The sequence below is a fragment of the Mastigoproctus giganteus genome, chromosome 3, assembly GCF_048544385.1.
Source record: "Mastigoproctus giganteus isolate SK-2022 chromosome 3, ASM4854438v1, whole genome shotgun sequence".
Lineage (NCBI taxonomy): Eukaryota > Metazoa > Arthropoda > Arachnida > Uropygi > Thelyphonidae > Mastigoproctus > Mastigoproctus giganteus.
The window spans coordinates 82,892,028-82,904,433 of NC_143577.1; the positions used below are offsets into that span (position 1 = coordinate 82,892,028).

General features: G+C 35.6%; 1 protein-coding gene across 1 annotated transcript in view; it reads right to left on the bottom strand.

Moving 5' to 3' along the window:
* Nucleotides 1–2,879: 2,879 nt before the first annotated feature.
* The window catches only part of mad2 (mitotic arrest deficient 2), a 47,705-nt gene continuing 38,178 nt past the window's right edge, over nucleotides 2,880–12,406 (bottom strand). Inside the window, exon 5 of the mRNA XM_090370028.1 lies at nucleotides 2,880–3,046. Within this exon, the coding sequence (XP_090226154.1) occupies nucleotides 2,880–3,046 (167 nt within the window). The remainder of the gene's footprint in view (nucleotides 3,047–12,406) is intronic.

The following is a 12,406-nucleotide window of genomic DNA, read 5'->3' on the forward strand; positions in this document are numbered from 1 at the left end:
AAAACCAGAGCTGCAACAACATGAGTGCCTTCAGGATACCATATTCATGCAAGATGGTGGTGCCACCCCACATCCACCGCTGTATCCAAAGATTGCTAAGGCAACACTTTACAGACGAACAGGTCATCAGCAGTTGTTTCCAGACATCTTGGCCACCCCAATCACTGAACCTCACCCCATGCTACTTCTGGTTGCAGGGTTTTTGAAGAACCAGGTGTATCGGGAAGGATGTCAAACTCTGGCAGATCTGAAGGACAGCATTAGATGTCATGTGCTGGCTATTCCAGTTGACATGTTATGTTCTGCTGTAGGAAATGCTGTTCTTCGAATGGAAACTGTTGTTGACCAAAATGGAGGACACACTGAACAATTGTAGTGCTGTTCAAGTGATTTGTATTGCCACAGCACCATATAGTAACAAATTTTGTAACTAATTTTTTTTTTCCAATAAATGGCGAGCGCATTCTTTATTTGTATCTGTTGTCCAAATTTCTCTTCAGTATGAGCCTTAGAACTCACTCCAGAGCCCTCTACATAGGGATACTTTAATTTTAACAACCCTGTACTAATAATGTAGAAGTTGTTGCATTTGTGGATTTTTTGATGATTCAACTACTTTGATTGTGATCATAGTAAATCAAACTTACAAGCAGAAACTTGTTTAGCTGAATTTTTCATAGTGGGTAGGTAATAAGGCTTAATCATTGACCTCATTACATTCAATGAATTTTCCTAAATAGGGATTTCATAAACAGAGGACAGCAAATTTTCTCAATTTTTAACGTTATATATGAGAGTAAATGTCAGAAGGTAATTTGGTATATGAATATTTGCTTCCTTTTTGCATATGTCCTATTCTATGGTTTCCTGCATATGATCTTTTGCCTGTAAAGCTGTTAAAAACATATCACTATACTATTTTTATACATATGTTTTGCCCTTGCCATGGGTAAATTTAGGTTTTCTTAAAAGTTAGAAACACTGCATTAATCTTCCAGCAGGTACATAAATCTTTTACACAAAACAGTTACACACTTCAAAAAAGGGATATTATATTTTATAATCTTAAAAATTGGCGAGAAACATTTCAAAATTGTTTACATTTTTCATGACATCTTTATTTTTATTCTATTAAGAACACATGTGAAAAATCCAATTTCTTATATTGAAAATGTACATTTTAATTAATTAAAAAAAAAAAAACACAGGGATGCCAGGGGTCCGGTTTTAACCTGGACAGTTTGGCATTTTCCAATCTCTTTCCAATCTGCCTGGAAAGCAAGGTGTCAAGGATTTCAGGCCCTGCTGTGGGTTTTCATGGAACAAATGAATATATGTGCTGTGTAAGGGTAACTAAGAGTAAGAATACGTGCAGGTATACTCGCATATACACTAATATATGCAATTTTATATATTTGTTTTAATTTTATATATTTGTTAGTTTAATTTTAATTACATCCAGTTTGTATTACAGCTGTGTTCTCAACTTTTAATAAAATTTTGCAATCAAGGTTGCTGTATATGTAGAATTGTATTCTACAATATTTATTATTCTCACATTGCTAAAATAATAAAGATTCAACTGTTTCAATGAAATTTTAATTTCTATGGTTGGATAGATGAGCAAAATAGTTTCTGCAATGAATCTGCATGAAGTAACATTCCATTTTTTATATTTCTCTCAATTGTCTGGATGTGAAAGATGTTCCTTCTCTTAAAAAAAATTGATAAATGCTGCACAATCAAATTTAAATCATGTTGTGCCTAATTATTTTAGTGTATACATAGTTTCAGTTCAGTTCCATTATATGTTAGATTAGTATTTCTTATTATTATCTACTTCCCTTTGAATGAGAATTTGTGTGTGACACACACACACACACACACACACACACACACACACACACACACACACACACACCCCTTTCCCAGTGTCTGCCCAGTATTTTTATGGAAACCATCAGACAAGTCTACCTACTATGAAGTAACTGATGCCCATGCATGAAACCAGATTACTTCACTCTATTAAAATTAATGTTTATTGAATATATTAAATATATTGCTAGTTTCATGATTTCCACCAGAAAGGGTAAACAGCAATGGAAATAATCATCAATGGAAATTCTCCCTTGATTCTGAATGCAGTGACTCAAGGGAGAATTTCCACTGGTGATCCTACAGTGAGCCATGGTATTATCATGTGCATTGGCTGTGGCAATAATGTGGGGGCATCTCTAATGGTAATGTATTTCTGCAAATGTGCTGGGCCTCTCCAGTTAGTGTCCAACGCTCATATATCAGAAGGTTACTGTAGTAAAGGATAACACTTGAAGAAAATAAAAATTGCACATGTTTAACCTGGTATTTATTCATATAATATATTTTAATATGTTTTTCTAAAAGGAAAGAGTCTTGCAATATGGCTATAAAACAAAATTTAAATCTCTTGGCTTTATAATCTATTCATAAATTAAGGAAAAGTTTTGTTTTCACACACAGCGATGGTGATTTCTTTTGCAGTATACATATTATATTTTTGGTTCATGATTTGTACTGATAAGTTTTCTGGTGACAGCCTTAGAATTGTCAATGAAATGTCAGATCATCAGTAATTCACATCCACATAAACTGCAATACATTGAAGGTATACAGACATGTCCTTAAAAAAACATTAAGTTAAAAATAGCTTTTATTCTCAAAATATACATAGGCACCAATTGCAAGAGTTTTTTTACTTTAAAAATGATAAATACTAAAAACAAAAAAATAATAAAAATTTGTACAAAAAAAAATGGAGACCTTATTACAATAGTTGCTCACAGATCTTCTATTAGCATCTTCAAAATATAAAACTTTACAAAATTATAACACAAATGTCCTCAATCTCCTGCTCGATAGTGAACTGCTGTATTTACTTTATGAACTGAAGTTGAAAAGCTCCGTAACTGTACCTGCTCACAATTTGGAATTAAGCAAGCTGATGACTCTGCCCATTCCTTAGGAATTTGTACGTTTTTGCTTGTATAAAGCAGTACATCAAAAGAACCTAACAAAAACAAAGTAAATATTAGCGAATATCATATTAAGATAATCCACAATTAACTTGAAAACATTTTCACTTGAATGGAATGCATGATAACGGAGTAATCAACTTAAACCTGCCTCAACTTAAGCTTCATATCAAAACATTGAACATAATAAGTTAGCAATTATGCATTAAATAAAACTGCATTTTTTTTTTTAACTCTTGGCTATCAATCTCTTTAATATAGCTAAATCAAACAGCAACACACAGTAGTAATAATGCTCAGAGTCTCATTTTATTAATGAGAGTGATATTTATTTGGAAATGTCCAATGGCTAATTCAGGTAATGAAATGTAATAAAATAGATATTACAATAAAGAGTTGATGGGTCAAAATTAGGATTAAAAGTTTTGTTTTTATACTATATTGCATTTTATATTATAAAAGCAATTTGAAAAGTACCCAAATGGGAATTATACATTTGCTAGGATAACTGTCTCATCTGCCAACCAAATGCATTCAAAGGCTGCAAACATTTCTGTTTCTTCATAATTTTGGCATCTATGGATGCACTCAGCCAGTAGAGGAGAAAAGGTCTTGGTAAGCACAGTATATTATCTCTTCAAAAACTTTTCATAATATGGTATACCATGTAGTACAAAAATTACTAAGTAAAACTGTTATATAAATAATTATTTGCAGGCATACAAAGATCATACAGAAAGTATCGTTATAAAAATTTAGTGATAAACATGGTGCTTTGTGGTAGCTACACCTAAATTCCACAATACCACTGATCATTTCAAATCTTCTAATGTCAACGTTTGCTCAGATCATGTTATTCAACCCCTTTATCCTTTATTCCACACTCCACCTTAAAATCTCGTCTTTTATCCAAACCTTGGTTTTACAATAAATGTGCTACAAGATAAGAATGTTGCATACTGCAATTGGCTTGAATTCAAATCTTCAGGTTCATTTTCTGCCTACACCAAAGCTCACAACAATTGTAAAGCAGTTATTAATCGGTCTAAACTAACTAGTATATAATGATCTTGGTAAACTGCCTCCTAACATTCTCAGTGCACTCCATTCAATGCCTTCTGTGGTCTTCCATCAAAAGGACGACCAAAGAATTCTGAACAAATTTCATGTCAAGAAAACTGCAGGTCTTGATGGCATTTTGCCAATTGTTCTCAAACCTGTGCTCCTCAACTTATTTCTGTTCTGTGTCACCTTTTTACACTTTCTTATTCCACAGTTGTTTTCCCTTGTGCTTGGAAATTTGCACATATCACTGACCACCAGTATGGATTCTGTCAGTGTCAATCCACTGGTGATATACTGGCTTATGTTACCCATTTATAGACAAATTCAATCAAAAATTTTGGTGAAACTTAAGCAGTTGCTCTTCACATACAAAGGCTTTTGATCATGTTTGACATAAAGGTCTTCTAAATAAGTTTCCATCTAATGGTTTGCCAACTGTTTTTTGTAATTGGCTATCCAGTTTTCTCTCTAACTGCTCACTGCTGGTGTTCCCCAAGGTTTGGTTCTTTCTTTCTTCCACTCTTTTCCTCTTGTATATTAATAACCTTCTTCTATTAACCGGAAATCGTGTACATAGTTTTGCTGACATTAGCACATTACATTCCAACCTTTCAGTTTCACAAACTTGTCCTGCACAAACAGCTCCAACTTCTCAAATATCCACCAATTCCTTAAATGCTGATAACTAGTTAATTCTCCAGTAGGGCAAAGATAACTTAGTTGATTTAAATCCTTCTAAAACTCAGTCCTGTCTTATCTCTCACAAAAGTGATTCTTCTGCTCCTATGCTTATCTTCTATGACATCCAGATTTCTAGACAAGATCAGATTTCTATTAGGGATAACCCTAAGTTCTAATCTCTCTTGGCATAAGCACATTACAAATATTGCTTCCTATGCATCTAAAAAACTGAGTTTTCTCTTTCATTCTCAGCATCATTTTTTCCCTTAAACAGCTGTTCATTCTGTACAAATAGCAAATCCACCCTACCATGGAATATTGTTCCCACATCTGGGGCAGCACCCCTAAAACCTCTCCCAGGCTTCTAGATTCCATTCAAAAGAGGGCAGTTAGGTTAATATATGACTCATCTCTAAAAGAGTCTCTCTACTCTGTCTCATAGATGCTCGGTTTCTGCTGCATGACTTTTCTATAGATACTTCCATGGGCACTGTTCTTCTGAATTGGCTTTTGTAATTCCCCCTCTCACTTCCAATGCAGTCTGAACACAAGCCACAACCAATCAACACCCTTTACTGTCCAACTTCAAACTCACAAAACCAACTTGTCTTCTTCCTCATTTATTCACTCAACTTCTGTTTTCTGGAACAACCTTCCTTCATAAGTAATTCCAGAAAATTGCGATCTAGAGAAATTGAAGTCAATGAGTATCTTCTTTTGTCTTCTTAACCTTCAATCCATGCATGGTACTAAGTAGTATAGGTTCTCATACCTCTTGTGCTTGGGATTTTCGTAAAAAAAAAAAATAATGTATAATTAGTGGTGGTTTTAGTAATAATACATTATAATATGCTGTTGTGTTATTTTTAAATTCAGAAAATTGTTTATATAAAACATTCAAGGTATTTGCAAAGTCACAGAATATTGGCACTAATGACATTAAGAATAGGAGATCTGACATTTACTTAACAAGTTTAGGGCAATGTTGGGTAAAAGTTGCAAGTTCAGATTGAATTTGGAAGTGTCTGAAATTCTGCACAGACACGATAGGAGGGAGTAGATGCCGAGAGTCTTGTCAATCAATTCACCCCTGAAGAGAATTTGCAAGGCTCATGGTGTAGAATTTTTCTTGGTGTTATATGCTTGTTAACAGGAGAGACTGTTTTTACTGGGATGGGACACACTTAAATAGAAGGAATGCAAGAATATTTGCTGATGCTGTCAAGGCAGTGATAGGTAGGTTGGAAAATTTCTAGCTTGGGAGGGGGCGAGATACAGACTAATAGATTAACCAGACCACATGCAGAGGCGAAGATGACCCTTGCACTGCTTCTATTGGAAAATTCAGCCGCCTGGAAAGCAAGGTGTCAAGGATTTCAGGCCCTGCTGTGGGTTTTCATGGAACAAATGAATATATGTGCTGTGTAAGGGTAACTAAGAGTAAGAATACGTGCAGTTATACTTGCATATACACTAATACTAGGAGCACTGTGAATAAACTTGATGAATTTGAAGTACTGATTAAGTAATCAAATGCAGACATTGTAGGGATAACAGACAAAAATGGTGCCATTCAGATATAAGTGATGCTGAATTTCAATATGGGGAGTACAATGTACACAGGAAGTACAGACAGGGCAGGAGGGGTGATGCTCTTAGTTAAGAAGTATGTCAAATCTAAGGGAGTAAATCCAGTCGACATGGGTGACCAGGCAATGTTGAGTCAGTTTGGTGTAATATAAGTACAGGTAACCCTCATATAACATGGTAGTTAGATTCCTGTAAAATCTCATATAGTTTTTATAGCTTTTTTACTACAGGAATCCCTTGATTAGCACAAGACTCGGATTAGCGCGGTTTATATTTAGCTATCAATTTTCAATTAGCACGAATCAAAATTTCGATTAGCACAGTATTTTGGCTTGGCCTAAAGAAACTGAAGCAGGTAATGCTATAAAAGTCAGTACTAAGCTACGAATGTAAATACACTGCTAAAGTATGCATAACATTAGAGAACATTATAGAAACACATCGCTTGTTTTCTTAGTGAGTTACGGCTCTGTTCACAAAAGGAAGTTACTGTTTATCACATCGCTTGTTTTCTTAGTGAGCACGCAGCTCTGTTCACAAAAGGGAGTTACTGTTTATTTCACGTCACGTCATACCTTCTCCATCGAGAAATAAGCAAAAATGAACGCAAGATACAGTAAGAAGCTAGTTTGTTTTTCTACCATAAGAAAATAAAAAGGAAATGGATTATTTCAAATGTGTATTATTACAACAATTGAAATATTTTCTAACATTATGCACTCTGAAGGACAACACTGGCTGCACTCCATTTATTACGTACATGCAGATCAGTTACTTTCAGTTGTTCCTGCCTTGTTAACATGCAGACTCCTGTGTATCTCCCGCCATTAATTACTGTGCATACTAATTAATTACATTAATTTGTATTAAATTCTTTATATATTACGTAATTATTAACTATGGATAAAAGGAAAAGTGTATCTGACAGTGTCTCTGGTAAAAAGAAAAGTGATAACGTTAGATGAAAAAATTGAAGATGGCGATAGCAAAATACAAATTTCTCGACATCTTGAAATGTCTGAATCAACTGTTTGGACGATTTTAAGTAAACCAGTGCATATAAGGAAAAAGGTAAGCTTGCTTCATCGTCAGCACGCACACAAACCACAAGAAATAAAAGTGTTACGATGATTGAGATGGAACGTCTTTTAGCCATTTGGATAGAAGATTGCAGTCAAAAAAGAATTCCAATCTGCACAATGACCATAAAAACAAAAGTATTGATTATTTTTGCAATGTTAAAGGAAAAGTCAACAACAGAAAACTTGGGTAGAGCGGTAACTGAAGAAAATGTTCAAGCAAGTTCTTCAAAAGAAAAATTGCTTGAAGTGGAACCGGAAGAAAATTTCACTGCCAGTAAAGGCTGGTTTGAAAAGAACAGGATTGCATAACGTTGCATTGACTGGGGAAGTGGAAAGTGCAGAAAAAGATGCAGCCACGAAATACCGCGAAATTTTAAAGAAAATTGTTGATGACAGCGGCTATGCAGATCAACAAATATTTAATGTTGATGAAACAGGCCTTTTTTGTAAACGAATGCCAAAAAAAAACAAAGGTACAACCAGGCTATAAAGTTTCCAAAGATAGAATAACACTTTTATTGGGAGGCAATGCAGAAGGCGATTTGAAATTAAAACCCATGGTTATTTATAGAAATGAAACTCTTAGATCTTTCAGTAAAGGTTTTAATAAAGCAAGCCTACCTGTTGTTTCACGCTCTAATAGAAAAGCTTGGGTCACGAAAGCTTTATTTGAAGAGTAGTTCACTAGCTATTTTTGTCCGAAAGTTAAGGCCTACTGTGAAGAAAATAATCTTGCATTCAAAATTTTATTAATTTTAGACAATGCCCCGGGCCACCCGCCAGCACTTTCTGATTTGTGTGAAAATGTGAAAGTTATTTTTTTACCTCCAAATACGACAAGTCTTTTACAGCCTATGGATCAAGGCATAATCACTACTTTTAAGGTCTATTATTTACCAGAATATTTGCGCAAGCAATTGAAGCAACAACTGGAGATGGTGCAGTTTCTTTAGTTGAATTTTGCAGAAATTACATCAGGAAAGCAATAGGCAATATTAATGAGTCATAGTCTGAAGTAACATCCAGCAATATGAAAGAAGTTTGAAAGCATATTTTGTCACATTGTGCAAATGATTTCCGCAGTTTCACTCATGTCAACACTGTTATTGATGAAATAGCAAATATTGGAAGAGATCTAGGCTTTGATGAAATTGACAACAGTGATGTTTGCAAATTGCTGGAATCACATTCAGAACAATTAAATGATTCTGACCTCCTTAATACTGATGAACAACGAGCATATGACGAGGTGGAAATTTGTGAGGAAGAAAATGTTCAAGAAAAGAAGTTGACATTAAAAGAACTTGAAGGAATATTTCATGCAGCTGAAAATTTGAAACAACTAATCATGGATGCAGACCCAGATATCGAGTGCAGTATGCAAATTCACAGGAACATTGAAAAAGATGTGTATCCATACAAGCAAATTTATGATGAAAGGAAGAAAGAAAAGTCTGTGCAAATCAGAATAGTCTGTAAAAAGACACTGTTTCAATGGTAGAGTATGTTTTAAAAGAGAATAATGAAGGCGTGCAATAGCAGTTATTTCACTTTTGCAGTTAGGCTGCACTTGAAAAAAAATCAACGTACAATCTTAATGAGCATCTTTCACTGAGACTTCTTGTTCAAGCACAGTAGGTTCCTCATCTTCATCACTACAAATTTCAGAAGATTCCATTACATCTGCAATGAGTTCCTTTCATTTGTGCATATCCTGAAACATTCAATGTCTGCATCCACTTCTGCTTGATCTTTGAAGCATAAATTTCCCTGTAATTTCCCTATAGGCAATGACACACACGCTCAAATATTTCTTCCCTATTATTGGACTGCTCTTTGCAATTAAAAGAGGAAGGAGCATGCGAAACTTCCCACATTGCATCATTCAAGGCAGTAAATCCAGTATGTTTGAAGCAGCTGGCAATTTATTTTATCATCAACTTCATCCCACACAGAAACAAATTCATTGCCTGCAGGATGTCAATTTCGTATTGATTTTTGCTTTCAAGACAGCACAATTTTGTTTAATAGCATTCCTCGATAGTTTTTCTTGAAACATTGGATTACACCTTGATCAAGTGGCTGAAGGACCAATGTCATATTTGGTGGTAGATACTCAATAGTGATTACAACATACACTGTGCTGCCACTTTATTAGGTACATCTACTTAGTAGCGTGTTGAGCCTCCTTTATCCTTCAAAACAGCCTGAATTCGTCTAGGCATGGATTGAACAAGATGCTGAAAACGTTGTGCAGGAATGGAGTACCATGCAGACATGAGTGTGTCACGCAGTTCCTCGAGATTTGACAGAGGTGTAGGCCTGCAGCAAACAGCTCTTTCCAGCTCATCCCAAATATGTTCAATAGGATTGAGATCTGCAGAATGAGCAGGCCACTGTAGCAAAAAAAAAGTCATTGTCATGTTCCTGGAACCATTTCATGGTGATTCAGGCTTTGTGCACCGGCGCATTATCCTGCTGGAAGTAACCATCTGACTGAGGATGAATTGTCAACATGAACGGATGCACTTGGTCAGCAACAATTTTTAGGTACAATGTGGCATTCAGATGTGAATCTATGGGTAACAATGGACCCGACGCGTACCAAGAAAACATTCCCCACACCATAACACTGCCTCCACCACCTTGCACAGTAGTCGTCAGACATAATGGGTCCATGAATTTATGTTGTTTTCGCCACATTTTGAGCCTTCCATCAACGCGATGCACCAGAAACTTCGACTCGTCAGACCAAGCAAATGTTTTCCAATCCTTGATAGTCCAGTGCTGGTGTTGCTGTGCCCACAGGAGGCATGGTTTCATGTTCTTCATTGATAACAAAGGTATGCGATGTGGCCGTCGGCTGTTGTAACCCATTCACAACAAAATGCGACTAGTGGTCCATTGCGATATTTTGTTCTGCGCATCAAGGTTGTATTCTGATGTGATGTGCGACATTGTGGCCCGTCTGTTTGCTTGCACAATTCTAGCCATCCTCCTCTGACCTCTCTCATCAACAAGTGATTTTCTTCCAAAGGAGTGCCGTTGAGAGGATGTTTTCTGTTCGTTGCACCATTCTCGATACACCCTTGAAATGGTTGTGCGTGAAAATTTCAGAACTGCCATTTCAGCGATGCTTGGTCCAGTACGTCTTGCATCTACTACCACGGCACGGCACGTTCGAAGTCCATTAGATCACTCCTTTTCCCCATTCTTGGTACAGTTTGTATGCTTAACTGATGCTAGAAAGGTTGTTCTGCTGCATTTATATTCCCAACTGCAGCCACATGACTTGCAACATTGTGGGACAAACCATTTCTGTGCACAGCAGGGGCATATCTAATAAAGTGGCAGCACAGTGTAGGTCGTTTACTTGGCAATGAGGGGTACAGTTATCCACAAACAGCAAAATTTTTCTATTCTTCTCACTCATCCTGTGATCTAAGTCTGATTCATTCTTCGTAGATTTGTGATGTCATCCACGCTTTTTGGTTTGCTCGATATATAGTCAGTAACATCTTCAAAACTTTAAAGCACCAAGGTTTCTGGGCTTTCCCAATGATTAAAAGAGGAAGCTTCTCTGTGCCAGACACATTTGCTGCTAGAAGAACAGCAATCCTTTTTTTTCTACCACTACATTTCTTGCCTTTAAATGTAAATGTTTTATCCGGTAGAAATTTAAAAAAACAAAAAAAAAAAAAAAAAAAAAAGAAGAAAAGAAAAGAAGAGTCCAGTTTCATTGCCATTGAAGATGTCATTTCGGTCATAAGTCAGCAAAACATGATGAGTCTTAAAATTTCTGGAACCATCCATCTGAACTTTTAAATTCTTCAATTTCCATTAGATGTGCAAATAATTCAGCCTTTTTACCATTCACGGGAAAGTAATTTTGCATGCATCAGAATTCCTAAGAGTACTCTGCTCACTATTCGGAAAGAATAGTGAACAGAGTACTCTTAGGAATGCTGAACTGTTTGGCGATGTCAATCTTAGAATGCACACCATTATCTGCAGCATGTAAAAATCATACTTTTATCTGCAATTGGCAAAGTTTTCCGCTTTCTTGGAAGCATACCAATAAACATACTCTAACTAATGAAATGAACTTCTAGCTAATGTTCGCTTCATTACTGCATTGCGAGAAAAGAGCGCAGGAAATCTTAACAAATGATTTCTCGCAGTGAGGCTGCAAGCCTGTCAATTACTTCAATATATTTGAAACATTGTCATTTTTAAAACACAAATACTGTAATAAAAAAGTAAAAATTCAGATTAACAGATAGGAATTTATCGCTGTTAAAGAGAAATCTTTTTATTTTCAATGTCATTATACTGAATGTAAAATAGAATTAGGTTAATGAGAAATTGGCCAGGACCAACCACGTAGGATGTTGTGTTGGGACATTAAAAAGAGGGTTTCTATAAAGAGCTTCGACTATATTAACACTTCATCGTGACATTTATTTCTGAGAAAGAATGACTGAAATGATCCAAAGGAAGCCAGAATAATCAATTCTGAACACAGGTAATACAGAACAAGTGACTGGAGTAGTTATTTTTTATTTTTTTATTTATTTATTTATTTTTTTTTAGTTGTTGGCGCATCAGCTTTTGTGGCCATAATGCACCTCCCAAGGTTTTTTTTTTGCAGTACTCTGATCCAAGCCCAAGGCGGGATTCGAACCCGCGACCTTTGGGTTGCCAGGCAGGCACTTTACCAACCAGCTAGCCCGGTCGGCTTATTTTTTAATATATGAAAACTGTAATGCATTAGAGAAGGTAGAATCAACATGTATCCAATTATGGAGGATACAATTAGAGCTTACAATACCGGTCAAAATCTTAATACCAGTATTTTGGTATTTTTAACTTATGAAACCAGGATATCGGTATTCCAAAAAGAAATGTTTTTCTCAATAAATTTTGATGACAGTTAGGTGCAATAAAGTAAGGAAAAAACAAGTACTTTAATTACTT